Source organism: Trichechus manatus, unplaced genomic scaffold (genome assembly GCF_000243295.1).
Source record: "Trichechus manatus latirostris isolate Lorelei unplaced genomic scaffold, TriManLat1.0 scaffold00066, whole genome shotgun sequence".
NCBI classification, from domain to species: Eukaryota; Metazoa; Chordata; class Mammalia; order Sirenia; family Trichechidae; genus Trichechus; species Trichechus manatus.
Genome location: NW_004444002.1, coordinates 9,234,387 through 9,261,262, shown reverse-complemented (window position 1 = coordinate 9,261,262; position 26,876 = coordinate 9,234,387). Strand labels below are relative to the sequence as shown.

Here is a 26,876-nt window from a genome sequence, read left to right as displayed (position 1 = left end):
ACTCTTCAGACAGGGATTGGACTGGACTGTGGGACATAAAGTGATACTCGTGAGGAGTGTGCCTCTTAGCTCAAGTAGATACAAGAGACTAAACGGGCAGCTTCTGTCCGGAGGTGAGATGGGAAGGCAGAGAGGGTTAGGAGCTGGTAGAATGGACACGGGGAATCAGGGACGGAAAGGAGGAGTGTGCTGTCGCAGAATGGGGTCAGCAATTAGGGTCACGTAACAATGTATGTATAAAATTTTGTATGGGAGACTAACCTAAAATGTAAACTTCATTTAATTACAACAATAAAAAAAAAAGAGGGGGGGAAGTGGGGAAAATAGGGGGAAGAAGGAAGTAAGCAGAACTTAGAGCTTCCATAAAAGTAGTTGATAATTTAACCCTTACAGGATTGCATTCATCTGTCATAATCCTCCAGTATTATAACTGCCAAATGATAACTTCCAAGTCAGAATGGTCACACTGTTTAGCCCCAGTCCACTCACTCGCCAGGCCATGTGGTCATCACACATTCACACCCCACCTGCCTCATAAGCAGGTCGGTGTGAATCTGCCCTTCTCAAGCTGAATGGTTTTCTCTACAATGTCATAGTTCAATTCAGAGGTATTCTCGGCTACTGCGCACCAAAATTATTTCAGGATTACAAAGACCAAGAAGAAAAAAAAAGAAAGACTCCCCAGTGTTACCCACCCTTCCTGGTAATGTCAGCCAGAATTCCATGCAATCAGCTTCACCAATCTTATCCCAGAGTAGAGGTATCCACCCCAGTATGTTTTCTGTAAATGGAAATAGGCCGCCTAGGAATAGGTAGCAGGCATACCAGGAAATGTTTACTAAACTTAAAATGTAAGGAGTATCAGTGCTGGCGTCCTGCCATGAATAACCGATCCAGACCCATCCCACCATGGAGCTGGAAGCCTAGTTAGCTTTATAAACTTGATGATTTCTGTATGGGGGAACCTGCCCCCAAACATCCTCAGAATGTGGGAGAATGAATAAAACCCACCTGTCGGCAGATCCGGGGATCGTGGGCAGAGTCGAGGCATCGCTGATACAGCTCATAACAGATGACTGGCTCTGGCAGTGCTTCCAGGAAAATGAGCAGTGCTTCAGCCACAGAGTGGTTACTGCCAGCTGGATGAGCAGAAGTCAAGGGAAAGGGGCTCCAGTGAAAAGGCAACACGCAGGCCCTGCCTGCTCACACTCCCTCAGGGGTGGTTTCCCTCCTCTTACTCAGGGCACACTGATCCTAACTGTGGTCTGATACTTTATTGGCCCAGGCACCCTGCAATTGAGTTGTTATTAACTGATGAGAGACTTTTGGGAGGTTTTGGCCCAACTTCAGTGCCAGGGGACTATAGCCCACAGGATGACATTTCACGTTGGATCAGTCCTACAAACTAGCCACCAATGTTCTCCATCCTTTTCCCTGACCTAGTGACAGTCCGTGTGGTGGCCGGAGTCACCTGAAGGAGAACAGCACCAGTGCCGTGAGTCCTATGTTCCACTCCTACTGAAAGTCATTAGGACCTACTTCTTGATTCCTTTTAGTAAGAACCTGATGCAGAGAGAGGTCGAAAGGAACTGAGAAACAACCGTAGAGTCAACAACTACCTTGTAATAACAGATAGTTTTACGAAGAAAATAAATATGGAAACATGAAAATCGAATGTAGGTGGGAAGAAGAGTTTGGCCAAGTACTCGTGGAGCTTCCTAAGCCTTTATCAGAAAGGATACGGATTGTCTCAGGAATGCTGGTATCTAGACAATCAATGATCTGCTGTAACTCTTCCTGCATTCCAGGGGTTTGGAACAGGTCCTCCTACCAAAGAAGTCAGAATGAAGGGAACAAGGCAAGGAAGCAAAAAGGAAGGGTGATGTGTGTACCAATAATTAGGGATGGAGGTGTGAAAAATAGTACTTTTTTCTTATATCGTCTTTGTAATCTGTGCGAAATTTGATTTCAAACAAGAAAATCAGAAGGTTTTAGCCTATTACAGTTACAGCAGGGGAACAGATCAGGAAACCAGGTGTTTCACTTCTAGCCTCTTGACAAGAAATCGAAGGCAGAGTCCTAACAGTATACTCAAAAAACGAAACCCATTGCCATCGAGTCGATTCTGACTCACAGCAACCTTATAAGGACAGAGTAGAACTGCCCCATAGGGTTTCCAAGGCTGTAATCTTTATGGAAGCAGTCTGCCACATCTTTCTCTAGCGGAGTGGCTGGTAGGTTTAAACTGCTGACCTGCTGGTTAGCAGCCCAGTGCTTAACCACTGCGCCACCAGGGCACCTACCCAACAGCATATCTACATTCAAATACTGATACTACTGAATGCTAGGGAAGCAGTAAAGGCAATTCGTACTAGACCTTACCTTCAAGCAATGCTACTCTTCTCTGGGTAAGAAAAAACGATCCTTCAATTTGATTCCAAGATATTTCTCTCTTTTGGGGTGACGGGTTGGGGAAGGAGGGGATGGCTAGTACTTTACATAGAATTAAAACAAAATCAGGACCAAATCAAAGAAATGGGTTTGAAGTCTGCCTTGGACTTTAAACTCTATACTGCCTACATGAAAGCTAAAGTGGGCATCAAAGACTCAGGTACAGAGTGGTCGAAGAGACAAGCATTCTCAGTTCTGGCCCAAGCTCTACCACTCCCCTTACGCTGAAATCTTAGGGAAATCGCTTAGCTTGCATGCTTCAGCTTTCCATGCATCAATAGGGATATTACCACCAGCACAGGTGATCTGACAGTGCTGTTGTGTGGAGGTAGCTTAGTACCCCATAGTACTCACATATCTTCTAAAGTTACAGAGAAGGCCTGCTCTCACTTACCTGGCAGCAGGCGTATCTAAACAAGTGATCGACTAGAAGCCAGATCTCCTTGGGGACCTGAAGGGGTCTCTCACTGGCACCTTCATCCAAGGGAACCATCTGCAGAAGAGATTTCTCCTAACAGATGAAAAAGGATGAGAATCAAAGGTGTCTCAGAATAAAGTCTTATGTGTGTAACTTAATCTCCTTCAAATTCTGCTTACGTGGGTATAATCTGATCATCACCTCAACAACTTTTTTTTTCTCACTTGGGGACACCCCTGGTCAGCAGACACTCCACACTGTTTCCCATGGTTAAAGGATCTCCTTTCCAAAATGCTTCACTTAACCATTAAGCACTTCATTTGGGTTTATTAGGTTTATCATGTGGATGCATTGTGTGCTATAAATTCTTTCAAGCTTGACACTGAGAACCAGTGCTCCGGTGGTACAGTCACAGTAGAGTCCACATATCACTGGCGACTTGGGGACCATGAAATTACAATTGTCAATACAGTACTTCGAGACACCAGTGTCTACACTTAGGTTCTTATTTACTTTTAATTTATTCTTCTTTCAGGTCTTACCACAAATATTACTATTTTCCTTCTTGATTTAAACGAGGTTCTTCATTTCTCAGGAATTAAAGACAACTCTCCACATTAGACCCACATGGATACTTCAGGCTTGATAGAAGTTCTAAACTTAAGGCACTAAAACTCACAAGCTGTAAGATCCGAAAATAGTAAACTGAATACAGAAAACCAAGTGCCAGAACTACTGTGAAAAGTCTAGGGTCTGAGTCCATATTAACAGTCTAGCAAAAATTTCTAGGCGCTCTCACCCTATCCACCCATCTTTCTACTTTCTGTTAGGTTCTTCTGAAAGAATGTAAGAGCAAAATCCAGAAGAGGCATACATTAGACCAATAACTAAACTGGAATTTAAAAATGATTGGGGAACAAACTCAATTATCTTATGTTTATATAGTCAAATATAAATTATATGAAAAAAGGTGTCTGAAAGAGGTGAAAAGGCAGCCTTCAGAAAAACCCTAGTGGAGAAAACTGTGACCAATTATCTGCATCTCCCCCGCAACCCCCCAACCACCTCCAGCTTAAAACCAGGTATTGTGTATGTTCGACTTTAGGAAATTCTTGCACACCATTGTGCAATCTGTAAACTCCATCCGCAACTCCCAGCCATGTAGCTTTAAGGGAAAGAAAATCAGCATTTCAATACTGTAGACTACAGCAGAGCTGAGGGCTCTTTCTAACAGTGTGTTCTTTAATAAGCACCACTGACCTTTTAAAACCTGCTGTGCCTTTTTGAGGGGGAAAAGGAAGAAAAGGGAGCATGATAGCTGGTTATCATTTAAAATCAACTGTCTTTAAATTCATTTTGCTTCCTTTTTTTCTTTCCCTGGTATTCAATCACTTGATATTCGTATTCCCTATAGTTGCCAGAACTTCTATCAACAGCTCATCCACTAGCTTCTTTCCAGTTGCAAGTAGTAAATCCAAGCATCCACATGATGTCAGAGTCAAAACACTGTCCATAATGCACTCTGCTAACTTTCTGGACCAAATGCAACACTTGTACAGATTCTCTAGCAGATGCCTCCAAACTTACCATCTATAAATTATTCAGCACTGATTCATGTACTTTAAAAAATATCTGACAGCCAATTGGAACTTCTCCTGTACTAAGGCATTAAGGCAACACAAGGCACTGTCCAAGATAAAAAGGCAGAACATGGCCTCCTACTAACAGGGAAGGGCTAGGAAGCAGAGCTGTCTGAAATCAATGGTTTAAAAAGGTTAATAAAGTGTCAGTAGGTTATATATACTATCTGCTATCCGTTTGCAAATTCAGGTGTGGTAATAGGAAATAGCACACTTGTGTCTCTGAAGTCTAAAGAAAGATCATGCACAAGAGATAATACTTTTAAATAATTCAAAGGGATTATCCTGAACTCTAATTTTCAAAGGGAAAATCAAGAGCACTTTGTCATCTCTCAACAAAACACATTCAGTATCTGATACTCCCATACTTTGTAACTTTAGTACTAATAACTAAAGCACAAAAATAATACACTATCCCCATTATCAAAACACATTAAACTCTGCGCTCCACCAAATGGGGAGGTCACATCAGATACTGTATGAAAGTGCTTTAAGACTTTTTATCAATCCCAGATTCCTCTACTTGACAGTCCTGTGTGGAGCCAGGCAGCTCTCCAGGCTGACGATAGAGAGGCAGTGAGGCACTGCGGAAGGAGCGCTTCAATAGGCACACAGGCCCCTACTAGTACCCTCCACCCCATGCCCCTGCTACCAGGAGCAGTATGACTTTAGCACGTTTCTCAACCTTCCTGGGCCTTAGTTGTCTAGTCTAGTACAATGGAGACATTACCTTGCCCTGTCGGAAGGCAGAGAGAGCTGGACCAGATGATCCCTTAAGATCCTGTTCAGCTCCATGATTCTATTCTACACTCTACTTCTCGAGTGTTTCTGTGTATTCTTTCAGTCATCACTATTGTTACTAACCCCAAGTCACTCTTAATCCAACAGAAATCCACTTCTTCTGGTTTTACTATCATTGGAAATAGAGGACAGCTAAGCAGTACCCTCCTCCACCTCATGAGCTTTCAGATACATCAAGACAGCTCTTTAGTTACTTCTCATTTAGAAAATGCAAATCTAGAACCTTGAGTCCTATTGCTTTTATGTACTGAGTCTCAACACCTTGACATGTGCAGTAACTATCTTTAATGTACTTCAGACACATTCAAAGACAGCTGGCAGGACTTTGGAAGATTCTCACCGAGTCAGAGGTAAGCCTAGGTACACATTCCAAGGAGCACAGTTAAGTGTTAATCAAGCACAAGGAAACTCTCATTACCACCAATGGACTGCATTACCTTTTCTAGGAAGCTGTCTTCTTCCTGAGAGCAGAGCAGGAAAAGAAAGTCATTTACAGATAGAAAATGATTAGAATTAACTTACAGAATTAGAAACAGATCAGTACTATTAGAACTCACTAGCTTACTAGACACATACGCTTTAAACAGCTTTGAATTCTTCAAATAAATTACGATGGCAGAAAATAGAACACATTCTCCATAGGCAAAGTTCTCTACTACACAAGTTTGTGCGGTTACTGAGGATATTGTTCAAGAAACATACATGTGCAGACCTAGACTTCTGTGCCCTTTGTCAGCTGCCAGCTGGCCCAGTCAAATGCCCACAGATGCCTCCTCTCTTCATCTGCTGCTTGGAGGCAACCCTGCTGCTGCCCCTCCCCTTGCCCTAATGCCATGGGAGGATCTGGTTGCGGGCCTGATGGGGGCCACAGGGAAGGAGACAGTAAGCTTCTCTCCTCTCCACTGCCATTCTTTTCCCCCTAGCTAGCCTCCTGAGCAGCATTCGAGATTCCTTTCTATCTTCCCATACCCAGATCCCTCCTCAAAGGCCCCTAGAGTCCCCAGACTTGGAGGTCCCTCTGGAACGTACACGAATTTCATTTCAGACCTTTGTGGACCAGAAAATCCATCACTATCCCCTACTGTGTTTTCCTACAGGGTATAAGAGGGAGCAGGGGGGAAGGAAGACACTACCTTTTTATCTTCTCTGTCTTTTGTGTTATTTTGTTCGATAATAATAACAGCAACAATAACTACCACAACCACCTAGTGAGCATGTGCCCTGTATCAAGAATTGTGCAGTGTTCATATACAATGACATTCAATCTGCACATGTATGCAAAGTAGATATTATTCCCATTTTACAGAGAGAGAAACTGAGACTCTGAGAGATTAAATTAGTTGCTCAACGTCATGCTTACTATTAGGTTGTAAGTGGCAGAATCAAGAGTAGAACCCCAGGTCTGACTGACTCCACAGCCCTTACCACTATGCTCCTTTAGACAACTCGAAAAGGACAATGTGACTGCTTCCTGGACAGACAGGTAGTGGAAAGCTGTGAGAATGTACTCCACTCCGTAACAGGCTAAAGACAGTGAGAAGCCCTCATTTCAAGGCAGCATGCCTAATGGAAAGGGTAGAGATGCTGGTGTTAGACACATCTTGGTACAAATCTTGGTTCTGCCTCTTAGTAAGTTTGTACAGACCTTAGGCTAGTTACTAAAAACTTTGTAGAGCCTCAGTTTCTTCATCTCTAAACAGGGATAATAATATTTACCTCATAGGGACAGGGAAGTAGCCTAAAACCAAGGGGTAGTGGGTATGCCAGCAGAAGGCCTGAGTCTCAAAGCTCCTCACCCCTCCAGCGACTACCAACTGGAATCCTCCCACTAGAGACCACTAAGAACTAAAGTATAAACCACATGTCTCACTTCTGATAGGTAACAGGAGAAATCCCAATCTTACTGTCAGGAATGCATGGGGAGCCGGGCGGGGCAGGGCGGTGGTGTTCCCTGACATTCCAAGTTGTAATGCTGAGTACATTTCCCCAAGCTATTGTTACATATGGCGATTGGGTTTTTTAGTATTATTAGATACACTACGAACTAAACAAGCTTTTGTGAGCTTACCTAGACTCTTTTTTAAAGACCATTTTTTAGAGCAGTTTTAGGTTTACAGAAAAACCGTACAGAAAGTAGAGTTCCCATCTACCCCCCATCTCCCCTGCACACTGTTTCTCCTGCAATTATCATCCTGCATTCCTGTGGTGCATCTGTTACAATCAACGAACCAATTAATACATTACTATTAACTAAAGTCCATAGTTTACATTAGGGTTCACTTTTTGTGTTGTACAATCCAATGGATTTTGACAAATGCATAATGTCATGTGCCCACCATTACAGTATTATACAGAATAGTTTCACTGCCCTAAATATGCCCTGTGCGCCACCTATTCATCCCTCTCCCCTCCCACTGAACCCCTGATCTTTTTATTGTCTCTATAATTTTGCTACCTAGACTCTTAAATACCACACAGAAGGTCAAATAAAAATAATCAGAGCAGTAGTTCTTTATGAATTATACAACACTTATAGTATTGTAGTTATATTACTTTTTAATGTGAAAGTTAATTCTGAATGCCAAACATCTAATTTAACACATTTTTCACATACAACCTTTTTTAAAATTTAAGACTACTTGTTAACAAATAAAGAACCTGCCTGGGCCTGACAGACTTCTCTGTTTTTCCTCCCATGAATGCATGGCACATGCTGAGTAAAACAAGGCAGAGTTTTTGTATACTAACCTGTCAAGACAAGGCCCTCAAAGAAGTTTGTTTTGAACAGTGATCATCTGCCAGTAAAAGGCAGTGTGCTAAATACCCTCCTTTTTTCTGGGAGGGAGATAGAAATGAGGATAAAGGAAAAAGACATGGGTCCTGACCCTGGCTTGTAATCGAGTCATGGTGAGGAGTTCCAGAATTTACAGTCTCATATTGTTATAATTCACAAGTAGGAGTTGTCAGTAGATGGTATTTAAAAAAAAAAAAGCAAACAAACAAGCAGAACAGGGGTTCAAAGAAAGGAGAGATGGCTTTCAGCTAAGACTGTCAGGGGACTTTTCACAATGGAGGTGGGACCTAACTAGCCCTTAAAAGATTCACAAGATTCACAAAATGGGGAGAGGACATTACAAGTGGAGAGGGCAGAAATAAGCAAAGGCACAGAGAAGGTAAATCATGAGGTGAGGTTAGGGAAAAGTCAGGCATCTAACTTGTGGGGAGCATGGGGCATGTTGAGAAAAACAGCGGGAAAATAAATCTGAAAAGGTATGTTGAAGTCGGACTATGGGAGACCTTAAGGGGCAGGTTCAGGGATTTGGATTATATTCAGCAAGGATAGGGGAGCCACTGACTGCCTGTAAGCAAGTAAGTGATAAGCCCCAAAGCAGTATCATAGAACCATCTGACAGCCTTGAATAGGAAACACTGAAGGGTCTTAAGAGAGACAGAGGCAAAGGGAATCATTAAAAGGCTATCAAGGTAGGACAAACATGAGAGAGTAAAAACCTTAACTAATAACGGTAAAAGAGTATTGAATTGATAAAAGAGGAAAACTGAAAGGAGTCAAAAGGAGTTTGACTGATTAGATACTAGTGGAGGGGTAGCAAGTTTTCCCTTAAGAGTCTACTCTTTGGGTACAGGCATAGAGAAAGCAGGTATAAATTGTATTTATTTCAACACTAGGATCAATTCTAAAAATACAAACAGATCACTTAGTCCCTCCTAATCAACAGCCTACTCCCCAGGTAGTTCTAAGATTACTACTAATCACTTAGTTCAACTGACCTGCCCACTCTCTGCAAAAGGCTGTGTTGATCACATAAAAAAAATGGACCTAGTTCCAGACTGTCTGAGTGGGACAACAATGGCACACTCCAAATGCAATGCAAATCATTCTCTGCCCCACCATTCACCCTCCTAGAATCTTCTCAGTAGTAAATGCATGGTTAAATAATGTAAGAGACATTAGAGACCCAAGATTCAATTTAAAAATAAAAGGCAGGAAAGTGAAGTTCTGGAAAGGGTTAGTTCAATGTGGAATAAGAAACATCAATTATATACCTAACAGGATAAGAAATGAGTGGTTAGATCAGTTAAGAAAAAGTAAACACTCAGTGAAAAGACCACCAGGGATGAATTAATTACTAAGTTGTTATTCCATATTTTTGGTATTCATTCTCCTAATAGGCATGCCCCTAAGCAAATGGTTTCTCCACCCAGCCCTGCATTTTTTTCATTTCTATGTTTACAACCACAACCCTTAACCAGATCTGGATAGTTCAAGCTTGGTCTCCTCCTTCCCATTAGTCCACTCTACAAGCAACACCAGAATGTGTTTGATTTACAACCTCATACTAATCATCAAAGCCTTCTGGTGGTTCGAGATGTCCTCTGGCTCAAGCAGAAGATCATCTGTTGACTTCAAGGCTCCCTATCATCTGCTCCCATTCTACCTACCCAGCATCCCACGCTTTTATCCTTACTCCTCACTCTTTCCAGGGAAATCTTACAGTTTTTCACACATGGTCTTTTTACTTTTACTTTTCACCTTTCCTTTCACCTTTATTCAAGATGGCCCTTATGCCTGGAAGAGCCTGCTCACCCAATGTAATAATACAGGTTCCTTACGTCCTTTGACTTGACTCAAAATACTTCTATGACTCTCCCCAAATCATTTTTCTACTCCAGTTGCTTATGTGCTGAATTTATCATTTCTAGTCTTGTTAATGCTACGTGCATCAAATATTCATTAAAGCCAAAATAGGCTGATTCTGAGACTGATTTTTACAGAGATTAGCTGGTCAATCAATAAGCTTTTACAGCATATACGGGCTTGAGTAAACAGCACAGGAATCTATGGCTAATACAAATTGCAAGCTCTGTAACATTCATTTTAAATGATTTGCCAAAACATTAACTTAACCAAACACACTGGACATTAACCAAACTCCCTATTAACCGTGATTTAGAATTTAGCCATATCATACATACAAGTATACTTACATCACCACTAAATTATAGGAATCCACATAAACTCTATAATACTTTGTATCCAGCATATAAAGAATAAATAGTGATGATAATATGCTATTTAAACTATAAAACAGAAAAACATATCTTAACTCTGGAAGAGGATAAAGATAACTATAAACTTTCATTTGTTTGTTATTGGTGGTAATCCTAACTATTCTAGGAGTCTTAGACATTGGCAAAAGTCACTATCATTGAGGACAGGAAGAATGAAAAGGACTTATGCCAGTTATTTCACTCTGTATTTGGTGGGAAGACGATGTGGCACAAGAATCATTCTGGGATAGTACGTGAAGATTCAACACATGCAATGAACTCACTTCTGGCTTTACTAATATTTTAGAGTAAATAACACAATAGAAGTCAAGTATCAATTATTAATAGCATCGCCTTACAGGATCTGAAATTTTATCTTGGGGCTTGGAACAAACATGAACAAACATCAGACCTAAGAAAGCATTTAAAAAGGCCAAAATCAAGTCAAAACAGGTTGGGAAGGTATTAAGAATAGGGTACAGATAATCTTAGATTCCTTGTTTACTGATCTGTACTAATATGGATAATACCTCATTAATGAGATACAGGAATTTAATAACACTGAAATGCAACAAACTGCAAAAAGAATCAGAACCCTAAATCCTACAAAATAAAAGCTTTAAAAGAATAAATGATGACCATACACCTACAATTTAACAAGCACTCAGTAATTTTCTAATTAAAAAATGACCAGGGTTCTATTTTTTACCTGGAATCATTTGTCCACAAAAAGAAAAACGGCTCTCTACAGAGTCATTAATTTCTCTAATGATTTTAGCTACTTCCTATTCATGGGCAAACATGGTTGAATTACCTGTTGTTATTTTAAATAAAATAAAAACTTTTTAGGCTAGTTGAGCCTCCTTCTAGCTATTTCCAGAAGTAATATGGGAAAAACTGTGGCAAAGGGTGTTATAATCCCTCTCCCAATTTTTACCAAAAACAAAGCTAGGTTCCAGTTTACAGGAAATATGTGGGGAGGAGGGAGTATAAAGGGATAAGTTAAAAAATACTAAGAGGAAACAATCAGTCAATTTACGAAACAGTGGACCCTTTACTGGACAACTGTACTGGACACTTAAAAAGTCAATGTCATTAAAGAAAAAAACAGAGACCTGTTGTTCTACCATAAAAGAGACTACCAGACCTAGTGAAATACAATGCATGTACCCAGCCTGGATTTTGGTTTTTAAAAAGCTATATAAAAGGATTTCTTGGGACAAGTGGAGAAATGTGAGTATGGACTGAATATTAGATGACACTGTGAATTACTGTTAGTTTTCTTAGGTGTAATTGTACTGTGTTATAAAAAAATTGTCCTTTTTCTTAAGAGATGCAGGCTAAGTGTTTAGTGGCAAAAGGACATGATAGTACCACTGAATTTCAAATGGTACAGCAAAAAAATGTATATGTATATATATGTATGTAAAGTATGTAGGTGTTCACTGTACTATCCTTTTTATTTTTCTGCATATTAGAAATTTTTCATAATGAACAGTCAGCAAAACTAAAGCTGGGAAATGGTGCTTGGGATGGAAGGGAAGGGGGAGGGAAAAAACGGGAAAACGACTTCATTATTTAGAATGATTTGTATTCTGAAAGGTGAAATACTAAATTAGAAAGACAGGAATATGGTGGTAGAAGAGAAAACAAGAAATATCAGAATGTCAAGATATGAATTTCTGAAGAAAATGGTTCTCTCTCAAACAAAGGTAACAAACTCAGTCATGAAGGCTCTAGGGAAACAAGTAAATTCCGAGAAAGAATGCAGGGACTGGACTCCAGTGTTTTAATCTGCTCTCTGAGTCACAGCTAAAACAATTCCATGGCAACAGAGCAGATCGCACTCAGACGAGCCAGCAGCCTGCCTGCTGGTCTAGCCCTCCCCCCACAGACAATAAAATCACTTGCTCAGGCTAGGCCAAAACGAGTGCGAGAATACTAATGTGAATGATAACATTTGGAGGACACCTGACCTAGTTTTCTTTTGGGAGAAGACCAAGAATATACTTATAAAGCCCAGAAAGGTCTGCATACAAATCCAACAATCTTTTCATTTAGAAGGATGGACTTGTACTAAATCAATTCATGTTACGGAAGATAATAAGCACTTCCCTCATAAGGCGGCTGAAACTAGAGCTTGGCTTGGCAGTGGGGAAATCATCCTTTCCTTTCTTAAATGAATCACATTAAATAAGCATCAAACGTAAATGTACATTATAATCATTTGGAATGCTGATAAAATGCAGATTCCTTGGCCCCACATCCTGAGGTTCTGATTCTGTTGCCAGAGGTGGGGGCGGGGGAAGAGGAGGAACCTGTACTTGTAATAAGCAAGCAGCCTGGGGATTCTGATGCAGGTGTTCCAAAGTCCACTTACAGGCCTGTGCTTTGAAAAGTAACACTTTTACTCTGGTTAGATATAATGTAGTATAGTGAGGAGTACCGGACTGAGAATCAGAAAACTGGGGTGACAATTTTGTCACTGACTTATTTGATTTTGGGCAAGATAATGTCTCTGTGCCTCGGTTTTCTTATATGTTTAACAGGGGCAAGACTGTCTCCCCCCATTACCATACTTCACATGCATGCTAGTATATATAGAAGTGACTTGAAAGTATGAAGAGCTTAAAAAAATAAGAATTTCATTTTTGAGAAGAGAGCCTTTAATCTTATTCAGTGAGCTTAATATTATATTCCTGACGAGAGCCAACTACAAATTACCGTCTCCCCTGTCCTCTTAGCTTAAGCTAATCCAAGTAGTGCTAGAGTAAAGTGACATTCTTATTTATCACTTGATAGTCCCAAACAAAACAGAAAGCACAGAGACAATGAGGACATCACTTAAGTATGGTGAGAATTACATCTAAAGGAGGTCTGTGTCTTAGGATGCTTCTTACCAAGTCTATGAGTTTGGTAACAGGAACTTCTCGAATTGGTCTTTTCATTCGGCACAAAGCCTCTAAGGATGTACCAAAGCAACTTGGGAGGTAATTTCCACTGATGGTCAAGAAGTAATCTTTGCCTCGATCCAGGTGAAGGACAAGAATATCTTCGATCTTATCTTCCCCCGAGTTCAGGATGGTCACAGAGTCTTTGCTGACATACACATCAAGGGAAATGTCTATTGTCTCATCTGAAATGTAAGAGATGATACCTGGTAATAGAGAAACTTCCAGTGGAAAAGCAAAAACAGGGCATGAGAACCAACAGAAGAAGTGTCCTGAAAAAAACCATCAAGCAATGAAAGGGAAGAGACTGGGTGCACAAAAGAGGCATCACAAACATAATGACAGTGAAGGTAAGAGACATGTGGTTAGAAAACAAGAAGTTAAAAAAAGGGAGGGGATGGGAGTCAGGAGGTGTTGGTACACAGCAAGCAGACACAATGGTACAGGGAAAACTCACTTGGCTCCAAGTAGCCCTCAAAAGGTTCAGCCCGAAGCCATGGCTTGCAGTATTGGCTGTCATTAAGTTTAGGGATGAAAGAAAAATGGCAGGGAACCTGTCCATTGTTGCTGATCTGGAACTTCTCCTTTTGTAGTTGCCGAAACTTCACATTCTCAAACACAAACTGGGGAATAACAGACAGACACAAACATGCATCACTAGTAGGGGAAGTAAGTCAGTTAGATTATTCCAGAGAATATGAATAAAGAATAAGGTAATTATTCACCAGGTGTGCAACTGGGCCAGCTTCATACCACCCACTTTCATATATTGTTATTCCCACACTGGAAGACAAGGAGTTACATGGTCTTTGCTACTTTTCTTGTTTTTGGATCCTCATCCTGTGACCAATTCCTATTTCCTGTGATATGAACTAACCAGCAACTCTGAAATATTAAATAAGAGCAGCCAACATCTGAGGGCTTACTATGTGCCAGGCACTGTTCTAAGAGCTTCACGTGTATTAACTGATGTAATCCTAACACCCACCTCTTTTTCCAGAACAGGGAACTGCAGCTCTGGGAGGGTAAGATACTTGCCTGTGGTCACACATTTACTACATGGCAGTGCTGGGATTTGAATAGAGGCAGTTGATCTTCAGAGCACACACTCTGAACTACTTTGCTGCGTTGCCTTCTCTAAGTAAGATGCTTTCCTTTGTGCTAACCGCAATGGGCAGAAGACAGGGAGACCATGTATTTTTATTCACCTCCCTCCTGCTGAGTTCTAAGGAAGGAAGGAAGTCATTTTCCATTCTGTCCATGATGCGTACAATATCTTCAAAGACTTTCCGATACCTCCGTTCATCCACAACCTTCACCTGGAAGAAAACAAACACTGTTTTCAGTCTTACATGCTCCTAACTCATCTCCCTTTGAGATTATATAACAATTTAAAACTGGTCATTGCAGCCATCATTTAAAAGAAACTGTGGTGTAAGCAACGTTCTCCAACACTTTGACAGCTCAGTGCATCTACAACTTTCACCTGAAAGAAAACAGGTTCTTATTTTAGTCTTATGTGCTCCCAATTCATATATCGCCAAGATTCTCTAACCATTTTTAAAAGGTCACTAAGGCAACCATAAATTAAACTAAGAAATACAGAAGCACACATTTTAAGGCAAAGGTAGGTAAGACTACTTGGCTAACTTCCTGGAAAAGTTAAACCTCTATATTAAGAAGTTTGGCAATAATAGATACTTGGGAAGAATATTTTCTTGCTCCATTGTTAAATTATTTACTGGTGGAGAAAATGTGACAATTGTGGTAAAAATGATTTCCTGCACTGTACAAATTAACAATGTGAAAACACACCTGTTAACTGTTTCCAACAGTCATCATAAAGTGGTGAAACAGCAGAAAATATGATTAAAGGGTTTAATTATTACCTGCTATGCCCAATAATATCAATGCTCAGATTATATATGGCAAAGCTATGTTAATAAATGGAACCTACGGCCATTTTAGAAAACAGCCTACACAAAACGTCCTAGAGTAGAGTAAAACCAGGATAACCAACAAACAAATCATCTTGACTAATAGATCAAAATATCTGCCTCCCTGACCCAGCACTTTATGCTTCCTGATATCACTGTTCTTTTTATTATTAAAACTTCATACGAATCGCTGGCAAAAATGAATAAAACACAGCACTTTAACTTACTGAGAAACCCATTTCTTTTTCGAATAGAAAAAGTCGCAAAAATCCATATCAAAAAGAAAAATTAATGTATGCGGCAGAGGTTCTGAGGCAAAAGTGGAATATGAGAACATCAAAGCTGAACCAAATATCTGAAAGACTGTGAAGGTTTTTACATATTTGAACTGTAAATCTTAGAGAACTGAGGATCAAGCAACCACTTTAGTGTCACCAGGGTCCAAAACTATAGCTATAAATATTAACAACAGTGTCTTCTACTTTTACAAAATTTTGCAACTTTTTATTTCAGAAAAAAAATAAAGTATTTTACATATGTCATTTTATTTTCACAACAACTCTATGAGGCTATCAAAGCACTGATTATTACTCTCCTTCTGATAGTTGAGAACATTGAGATACAAAAAGATCAACTAACTTGCCTACTGCTACAGTTAATACCAAAGGTGATACCTAGACCTCTAGAGCAAGACCTTATCCAAAATACCAAGTGTGGTCTGTGGTCCACCTGCAACAAAATCAACTTGGGAATGTCTTAAAAAATGCAGATTCCTGGGCCTACTAATCACAAACTCCAGGCGGTGGGGTCCATGCACCTGCATTTTTAAAAAGCTCCCTAGACAATTCCTATGTCCACCAAATTCTGAGAAACAATGCAGCAAACCACATTACTAAGTGCAGGGGTGGGGACACTATCTCAGCTTGATCTCCAGCCCACAGCAAGTCTTCTGAAATTAATTAATTAATTGGCCATTGAACACTTGGCCCCTTTGTCAACAGTCATCGATGCCAACTGTGCTTAAAAATGTAATGTGGTTTTTAAAGCCTCTAATCGTAATATGCCCAAGAGTCCAAAAGATGGGGTGGTTACTCAATAAAATCAAACCTCTTCTCAATGGGTTATCATGATCATAGCACTTAATGGCACATCAAGGATAATAAGGGGGAAGAAAACATCATAGAATTTTACCACCTGATAAATCCATTTTAGAAAAGGAAATTACAATAAAATTAGGAATTAAGAAAAAAAGTACAATGAACTAGATCTTATGCAATAACAGCAACAGTTCTCCAAGACAAACTGCTGAATTTTTTTAAAAAATTAAAAAGCAAGTTGCAGGCCAACACATACAGTATGAGTCAATTTATGATATACACATCCATATACAAAACGATACTACAGTAAAACCTGCAAAGGCCAGAATCTGTGTAAGGCAGAAACCTGTCAGAGAAGGAAAACTCAAATATTTTCCACTAATAGTGAGCAACAGAAAAGTGGTAAGATTGCACCCTGTCAAAGGCAGAAAACCTGTGAGGCCTGGAAAAACAAGGCAGTCAGGTCAAGCTCTGGTTCTCACAGGTTTCACTGTATACTGTTTACAGGTAAACAGAAAAGCATATGCAAAGGTTTAGAACTGTATTGTCTGATAGCCACTAGTTACACATGGCCACTTAAATTAAAATTAAAATTAAATTACATTAAATTACTTAAAATTAAATTAAATAAATAAATAAATAAATAAAATTACAAATTCAGTTCCTCAGTCACACTTCAAGCACTCAATAGCCACATGCAGCCAGTATTACAATACTAGACAGTGTAGATATAGAACACTTCCATCATCACAAAAAGCTCTACTGGACAGTGCTCGTCTAGAAAAATACGCCCCAAGCTCAGAAATGTAGTTGGCCTGGCTGGGGAGGGGGGTTTCGGCGAAGGTAGGAGTGTAGAGCAGAACAAGTATTGAAGAACTTTAGCCTTATCTGTAAATTTTGTTTAAAAAAACAATTTTTTTAATTTTAAAAAGAAAGCATTTTTGAATTCCTGTGTGATCTAAAAATCATTAAAAACGAAAAAGGTAGACCTTTATTAAAGATACACAAAATTACACAGGAAACTTGAAAATTTTTAAAATATCTTACTGGAAGCTACGGATTAATATGTATAGAGTATTAAAAATATTCCAGGATTCTCTATTATACCGCCATGGCAGTCAAAACAGCCTGGTACTGGTACAACAGCAGATACACAGACCAATGGAACAGAATTAAGAATCCAGACGTAAATTTATCCACCTACGAGCAGCTGATATTTGACAAAGGCCCAAAGTCCATCAATTGGGAAAAAGACAGTCTCTTCAACAAACGGTGCTGGCAAAACCGGATATCCATCTGCAAAAAAATGAAACAAGACCCATACCTCACAACACGCACAAAAACTAACTCAAAATGGATCAAAGACTTAAATATAAAATCGAAAACGATAAAGATCATGGAAGAAAAAATAGGGACAACGCTAGGAGCCCTAACACATGGCATAAACAGGATACGAACCATAAGTAACAATGTACAAATACCAGAAGAGAGACTAGATAAATGGGAGCTCTTAAAAATCAAACACTTAAATGCTCATCAAAAGACTTCACCAAAAGAGTAAAAAGACAACCTACAGACTGGGAAAAAAATTTTGGCACAACAAATCTGATCAGCATCTAATCTCTAAAATCTACAAGATACTGCAAAACCTCAACAACAAAAAGACAAATAACTCTATTAAAAAATGGGGAAAGGATATGAACAGCTACTTCGCCAAAGAAGACATTCAGGCGGCTAACTGGCACATGAAGAAATGCTCATGCTCATTAGCCATTAGAGAAACGCAAATCAAAACTACAATGAGATACCATCTCACCCCAACAAGGTTAGCATTAATCCAAAAAACATCAAATAATAAATGTTGGAGAGGTTGTGGAGAGACTGGAACACGGTTGGTAGGAATGAAAAATGGTACAACCACTTTGGAAATCGATTTGGTGCTTCCTTAAAAAGCTAGAAATAGAAGTACCATACGATCCAGCAATCCCACCCCTTGGAATATATCCTAGAGAAATAAGAGCCATCACATGAATAGATATATGCACACCCATGTTCACTGCAGCCCTGATCACGATAGCAAAAAGATGGAAACAACCTAGGCACCCACCAACAGATGAATGGATATAAACAATTTATGGTATATTCACACAATGGAATACTGCACAACGATAAAGAACAACGACGAAGCCGTGAAACATAACATGGAGGAATCTGGAGGGCATTATGCTGAGTGAATTTAGTCAGTCACAGAAGGACAAATATTGTATAAGACCACTATTATAAGAACTCAAGAAAAGGTTTAAACACAGAAGAAGTCATTTAAACTTGCTAGTTCTCCATTTGCTCATCTGTTAAATGGGAAATATTTAACTTGAAGCATTGTTGTGAGGAGCAAATGAGATGTGTCCAAACTGCCCAGTACAGTCACTGGCATGTAGCTACTAGCTACTATTTGAGGAACACTTACTATTATTATTTTCAAATTTCAAAATGGGCAAAAGTAAAGTCATAACTGTCTCAATAAAATTTAAAATCTACTCGGGCCAAGAACTGATTTCTACTTAAAGGAAAAGTCCCGAAGTCATTTCTTTTTAAAACAGGAGCAGGACAAGATATGCTGGTAAAACCTATCTCAGAAGCCAAAAAATTGACATATACACAGAGGAAAGAAATCTACCCTACTACACTCTTTGCATGTCTTAACTCATTAATCCTCAAAAGTAGGTACCATTATTGCCCCCATTTTATAGTGGAGGGAACTGACGCACAGAGAGCTTACATAAGTTGTCCATGGTTACACAGTTATAAAGGGGCTGAGATGGGACTCAAATCCAAGCTGTCCAATTATAAAGTCCATCCTATTAAGCAATATACTATACAAATTCTGACAGATTACATGCCTGTAGGTCTGGAAAATCCAAAAAATAATCTAAATGTACTGGCTGCAGTAAGTTATATCAGGAAGATTACAGGACATAACCTGCATACTAGCAGCGCAAAGCTAGAAAATACAATGGGAAATAAATTTTTACTCACAACAGAGACAAAAAAATTAAATAACTGGCATTAACCCAGCCTAGGATGCAACAGAGTCAAAAAAAAAAAATTTAAAGCCTATGCTCCTGGATCGGAAGACTTACACCTATACATCATACCTCTTAAGTTAATATATAGATTTGGTTGTATTCTGAACAGTCTGTGCCTTTGCCCCTGCTGTTCGCTTCCCTCCACCTGGAACCTTTCCCTCACTGCCTTCCCTGCCTACTATTCATCTGATGAAAAGCTACTCATCCTTTAAAACCTAACCTCTCATTCTTCTTTATGCATAATGACTTCAAAAGGCTAAAGTTACTACCCAACTGTTGTACAGCATGAGAAACATGCACATCATTAAAAGGCTGGGAAAGTGCAGACCTATGTGGAGAGTATTTAGAAGGGTTGAGGGCACTAACTTCCCAATGCTGCAAATGATTATTTGGTTATGGACACATTTATGGCTCATGGAATCATTGATCTACTTTCAGGCTAAATAATGCTCTAAGAATAGATACTTAGTGCACAAACGAATGAACAAACAAGCGTTTACCCCAATATGGAAGAGAGCGCTAACAGGCTTGTGGTCACTGGTTTTCATTTCCATGTGACTCCGGTAGTGAAGCTGATTAACATTTGTTCCTCTCCAAAGAATTCGGTCACACCAGGCTGGAACCCGACATTTCCCACTACAAATAAAGAAATGAGTTACTAACAGAACGTAGACCATACCACACAAGCATGTAATACCCACCACACTGGTTCAGACCCAGGTTAGACCCTCCTGTTATATGTCCCCAAAGAACCATGTACTTCTCCTTCCCTAACAATCCTTACTATTCTCTTTCCTACCACACTGCAAGCTCTGTAAAGGAACTGTCTGTCTGTATGCCATTGAACTCCCAGCACCTAGCACAGTACCTCATGCAAAGGAGGTGCTCAGTGAATAGCTACCTAAATGAACGAATAAATGGTTTTCCTAAGACTAGGATTCTATCGTCAATAATTCCACCACGGGGGAAAGTATAATAGCACCCTCTTAAAACAGCCTCAGAAAGTTAGGACTATACTCTGAACACTGCATCCTCTTTTGCTCTATGAATTACAAAATCACTTCACTCCAGACAGATAACGAATAAAATCTAAAAATCCAATCCCGTATTCCTAGACTGGGCCTAATCTCTAGAGATGAAGAGTAGAGATCCCTCCTTTAAACCTGGACTTTTATGGGCAAGTCTAGCTTCTCTAATAGAGGTGAACTAACATCTAGGCATGCAAGTCTGAATATATAACAATCCACAGACTACCAAGGGTAGGGAAAAAACCTATTTATCATTCCATTAGAATGAGCAACACCTTGTACACCTGATCCAGAACGTGACACAAATATCAGTAGCTCCTTAGTTGGCTTCGAGTCAGGTGAGCGGAAAAAACAAGGCAAAGTGTACAAGATCTGTGAGTGTCACTTTTCATTTGCTGATCAGCAGCCGGGGAGCAGAGTAATACAAACAGAACCTTCCCCACACCACCTTACCCCACCCCCAGTGCTCTCAGAGCCTAAAAGAAGCAAAATATTCCCTTTCTCTTTCAAACTTCTGGGCTCAGCCTGCTAAGAAACTATCGGAAACAAAGAGATAGATTTTAGGTTGAAGACAAATAGTTACCAGGAACTTAACTGACAGAGGCACTATACTGAGGTAATTAGGAAATCAAAGGGCCTCTTAGACAGTAGTTCTTAACATTTTATGGCTGTAGCAGAGGTGGGGCCCAGGCATCAGTACTTTTAAAAGTTCCCCAGGAGATTCTAATGTGTACTCAGGAATGGGAACCACTGTGCTAGAAAAATCTTTCACAGACCTTTGAGTATTTTCACCTTCTGATATCCTCAACTAAATAGTTGCAATAGGTAAGAAATGGGATGAGATCAGCAAAGCAAAAATCTAAGCAAGTCTGCTGAGGTGAGAGAAAATAGGTACTGCAGGTAGCCCAACTTCAGCAGCTCTGACATATAAGTAATATGTTCCTAACATATGCCATCTGTCTGTGAGTATGCATGAATTAAAAACTCTTCTGCTAACCCTTAAACCAAAAATATCCCCCGAAGTCTTCTTAAAACCAAACAGTAGTTTAGCTTAACTAGTAAAGAATGTCTACCTTGAGCATTAAGCTCTTTTAAGAACTATCTATGTGGGATCAAAGTGACAACAGCAACTCAAAATTAGATAGGAAGCTTAGAGGGCAGTGAGTTCATGTTAATGGAGGAGGGTGAGAATGGTTGCACAACTCAAACAATGTAATCAATGTCACTGAATTGTATATGTAGAAACTGTTGAAATGATGTACATTTTGCTGTGTTTAATCTCAATAACAATAAATAAAATTAAAAACACAAACAAAAACCTCTTCTGTAATAGCATAGTCATTAGGTTTTTTTTTAATTCATATTTATTTATATAATTTTTAATTATTTATTTTTATTATTGTACTTTAGATGAAGGTTTATGAACAAACAAGCTTCTCGTTAAACAATTAGTACACACATTGTTTTGTGACATTGGTTAGCCATTAGGTTTTTCTATCTGCTTAGGGCATGACCTACAAAGTTCCCAGTCCCTTACCAATATGGAAAGACAGAAATAAGATCAGGCCTTAGCCTATTTTTTTGAGAAGGTTCTTGTTACTTTACCTGGAATCCCATCGATCTGTTTTAGAGTCATACTTATAAGTGGGAATAAACTTAATTTCTCCTTCTGTGAAGTCAACAAAAGCTTTTTTCTGTGTACGCTGAATATTTAACTAGAGATAAAAAGAGGCATCACATCAGCAGGGTAATACCATAGTAATATAGCTGATAATCATGTTGAGCAGGCACCATTCCCATTTCTAAGTATCTAGTTCCATAGCCCTTACAACTGTGAGAGTATGTGAATAAGATTTCTGTATCTTATGAATTAATTATTGGCACTCCATTCCCATGGCATCTAAACTCACCCTCACATAGGGTGCTCCTTATTAGCATATCATTAATTTTTACTGCTAATGGTGGTCAGGGGTAAAATGGAAGAATGAAATCTGAATAATCGTAAGTTCCCTGAAAGCAGGCTGGAACCACCGAGTAATTATTTTTTTTTAAAAGCACACAAATGTTGAATGGATAATTATAAAAGCTAAATTCAGTGAATAGTTACAAATTGTTTGAAAGTTATCCTCATTCCAATATTTACCAGAGTTACTTAAGAGTCAGAATTCATTCCAACTGTACCCCTCTTGGGGGCAGGAGGTAGAAAAAAAGGCAAAGAAATTGGTCAGCCAACCTCAGTGTGAAAGTAGGTACAGCCACGAAAGGGTGACTACTGCAAAACACCTGGATTTTTTTTTTTTTTTTTTTTTTAGTATGTCTGAAGGTCAAAAAGATTCACATAGGGATTTAAAGATATTTTGGATCAAGTCAAAACATTGTCTTCCCTTAATAAGCATTCACTTTTTTAGCAGCCAGTATCCATATGCTGAAGTAAAGTCACATGCAAGGTTTTGAGGCAAATTTACTAGGTTCCCGAATATCAGGTTTCATATAAATGCTATAGCAACAATGCTTTCTTCACAGGTGTTTTCATCTATACACCAGCTAGCCCCAACTTATCAATCAGTTCCATCAGACCACAGCCTATGTTATTTATCCCAGACAAACTTCTTTTCTGTGTTTCCCAATCTCCTCATGGGACCTCCCACTTTTACCTCCAAGCTGTTGCTTAGCCTGCCAAGCAATCACAGAACAGTTTTCCCTCCTTCCAGCTGCCAAACCACATCACCATAGCTGAAGGCCTACTTCCTCTAGGAAGTGTTCTCCAGTTAACCCCACCCATTCTTCAACTTCTTTAAATTTCTGAAATCTCTTCTTGATAAAGACTTATTGAACAAATATTATAATTCCTTTTTATTAATGTTATCGCCCCTCCTTCCACCCAAAGACCTAATAAAAGAACTAGACACCCTGTATGTATGCAATGCATGTTACACCACTAGTCACACTGTTTTCACAAGACAGTAAGAGCTTACCTTCCTTCCCTAGAGTGAGAGATACTTCCCCTGTGTCTACTTCACAAACCTAATAGTCTCATCTGCTATCTAGGGAAGTACCTATAAAATGAAAAATTTACTTACCTGGTCGAATTTCAAGAGTCTCTGAAGGTCATTCTTATTAATAAGACTTTTCACCTCATTGGCATCGGGCATGCAAAGTCTATAGTTCAAATCTCCCAACCAAATGACAACACTGAGAATCAAGAAATATATGCACAGAAGTAGCCATAATTAGCATTAAAAAATTAACCAGAGGAGAATGAAGAGAAGAAAAATGGGTAATTTATTGATAAGAATTCATTTATCACTATCTGTCAAAGGGTTTAAAGCTATAACTGATTCTCTGGGGGCAAGTAGTCTCAACACCTGAGAGACATCACAGATTATAAAATAGGCGGGAGAAATAAGCATTCCATACATGAAAACATAAAGAACAAAAATGAGGAAATAAACAGTATATGTATGGGATTCAGAAGACAAGAAGTTAAACTGACTGAGAAGCATGAAGTTTACTTGCTGGACTAGCTTCAAAATTTTGCCTGGCTGCTTGCCAGGTCCTCTAAGGGAAGAGAATCTGAACGGTTTCTGCCTCTCAGAGTGCTGAGGTTCTGCAGGCTCTCCATTAAGGTCTGTATGATCTGAATGACAGCTCTCCCAGGTAGGGCCCAGTAGGAAAGTAGTCTAAGCCTCTCCAGGGTAGGCAACCTGTCTACCCCTGCCCAAGATCTACAGTCCAAGTGATCCAGGCAAGAAGGAAGACTAGCATGGCATGGGATCCTCCAGCTCCCAATCACCGTAACAGGCCTCTAGATGTGTGGAAAGCCCCACAGAGGGAGACCCTGAAATTACCACACCGAAATAGGTTCTCCTGTTTGTTATCTCAAGCTCCAAATGGGTCACTTTGCCAGTCTCAATTACAACATGAAATTTATGGAATCCTGCAGAAATAAATTTATGGAATTTCAGGGCAACTTTATGACCATAAATTTCAATGCCTTGACTTTACCACTGTGAAACAGAATTCCATATGACATTTCTAATTGTTGACATAATATGGAAACAGTCCGATATCACTACCCTTCCCGACTCTTTCCTCAATTACTCGACTCTCTATTGATTCTAATACCCCTAAATCATCTTTTGCTTTCCTATGAATTCCCATCTCAAGCCATATACTTCCAATCACCCTCAGAATTTAAATCCCTAGCATTAATTTCCTTACAACTAATCATTTCCTACCACCCAATCCATTTGTCAACTGATTTCTGTGTCTATCCTTATTAAGGCCTATTTTTCACTGATCTCTCGCTCATATTATCCTATTGCTCCATTGGTGTCTTTAAATCTCCTCTACCCCTATTCTTAATGATTCACAGGCACAAAAAAGAATAATGCAGATCTCTATATACTGACTTGGAAAGAGAGCCACAAGAAATAGGATAATACAATCCTATATAACAAGTATATTTTTGTGTGTGTGCATTAGAGATAAGCTAGAACAGGGCTACTCAATAGAAAAAGAATTCAAGTCACAAATGTAATTTTAAATTTTCTAGTAGCTGCATTTAAAAAGTTTAAAAAAAAGTGAAAATAATTTTATTTAACCCAATATATCCAAAATATTATTTCAACATGTAATCATTTTTTAAAAATCGAGATGTTTTACATTTTTTCTCTACTAAGTCTCTGAAATCCAGTGCATAATTCACGCTCACAGCATAGATTAATTTGGACTAGCCACATTTCACATGTCCAATAGCCACATGTGGCTCCTGACTGTCACACTGGACAGCACAGATTTAGAAGGATACACACTAAACTGTTCATGGTGGTTTCCTTTGGAGAGAGGGGCTTGGCTAGGGAGGGTGGAGGATGAGAAATAGGGATTTTTACTTTTAATCTTTTATTACATTTACAATGAACATCCTATTTTATAATAAAAACTGAATGAAATTGACCCCTCCAGCATTACTCTAGATGCCCCACTAATACAACTAACTTTTCCTATGATGTCAAATCTTATTTCTCTGCCTCAATGAGTCTGCTGGTCCTTAAACACCCTTTCTTCTTTGTGATCCCAACCCCTAAATGCTAATACCTCACTCTTCACAGCTCTCCAGTTTCGCACCACCTTTAACCTCTTCTTATCCCCACTATTCAAAGGCTAAAGGAGAGTTAACCACTCACTCATGTTTCATGATGTTCAGCTGAGGGAGGGTCTGATTTGGGACCACAAAACTCATTCGCGCACAAATGTCCTTATAATCTTGATTTCTTCTCTCAAAGTCCTCCACGTGAGCAGCCAGGTGAGAATTGACAATGCAAAATGTAGTGTTGTGAAATACAAATCTCACAGCTACTCCACCTTTGTTTCCCTGTTAGCAAGAGTAAAAATTCAGTTAGTACAAAGACACAAACAGCAACTGAACTTCACATGGACATAAGTAACAGTAAACCTCATTTCCAAAGTAACTCACCATTTTCCCCATGATTCCAGTTCCAACTGTTTCTGTAGTAACATCACGGATATATCGCCACTGGTCCTTTCTGGCATATATAAGGAGCATCATCCCAACAAGGCGGACTAGTTGAACCTATGAGTTCCAGGGAGTTATAAAAGGTTAATACTATTCTTTGCCACACATCTAACTTCCCACAAATAATTTTCCACCAGGAAGACATAACAATGCCCAAATCTGAATTGAAATTCTCTAATTTCCCTATGGACCCAATAAAGAAGAAACAAAAATTCTCTGGAGAAGCTCTAATCTGACTCTGACCAATAAGAGTTAAAAGCCCTCAGGGACAATGAGTACACTCAAGCTCTAGATCCATTATTTTAATCACTTCCTAATCTACCAGGAGTAGGCAACATTAAAAGTTTAAACAATCAAATGTTGGAGAGGTTGTGGAGAGACTGGAACACTTATACACTGCTAGTGGGAATGTAAAATGGTACAACCACTTTGGAAATCAATTTGGTGCTTCCTTGGAAAGCTAGAAATAGAAATACCATACGATTCAGGAATCTCACTCCTTGGAATATATCCTAGAGAAATAAGAGCTGTCACACGAATAGATATATGCACACCCATGTTCACTGCAGCACTGTTCATGATAGCAAAAAGATGGAAACAACCTAGGTGCCCATCAATGGACAAATGGATAAACAAATTATGATATATTCACACAATGCAATACTACGCAACAATAAAGAGCAACAATGAATCCGTGAAACATCTTATCAAATTGAGGAATCTGGAAGGCGTTATGCTGAGTGAAATTAGTCAGTCGCAAAAGGACAAATATTGTATGAGATCACTATTATAAGAACTCAAGAAAAGGTTTAAACACAGAAGAAAACATTCTTTGATGGTTACCAGGGTGGGTAGGGAGGG

General features: G+C 39.3%; 1 protein-coding gene across 1 annotated transcript in view; it reads right to left on the bottom strand.

Moving 5' to 3' along the window:
* The window catches only part of OCRL (OCRL inositol polyphosphate-5-phosphatase), a 53,390-nt gene that overhangs the window by 3,491 nt on the left and 23,023 nt on the right, over nt 1–26,876 (bottom strand). The window contains exons 10-21 of the mRNA XM_023734283.1: nt 25,956–26,072; nt 25,666–25,853; nt 23,560–23,671; nt 22,085–22,194; nt 19,952–20,087; nt 14,540–14,650; nt 13,789–13,954; nt 13,281–13,516; nt 5,748–5,771; nt 2,846–2,962; nt 1,743–1,827; nt 1,012–1,139 (exon numbers count right to left, since the gene is read on the bottom strand). Of these exons, the coding sequence (XP_023590051.1) occupies nt 1,012–1,139; nt 1,743–1,827; nt 2,846–2,962; nt 5,748–5,771; nt 13,281–13,516; nt 13,789–13,954; nt 14,540–14,650; nt 19,952–20,087; nt 22,085–22,194; nt 23,560–23,671; nt 25,666–25,853; nt 25,956–26,072 (1,530 nt within the window). The remainder of the gene's footprint in view (nt 1–1,011; nt 1,140–1,742; nt 1,828–2,845; nt 2,963–5,747; nt 5,772–13,280; nt 13,517–13,788; nt 13,955–14,539; nt 14,651–19,951; nt 20,088–22,084; nt 22,195–23,559; nt 23,672–25,665; nt 25,854–25,955; nt 26,073–26,876) is intronic.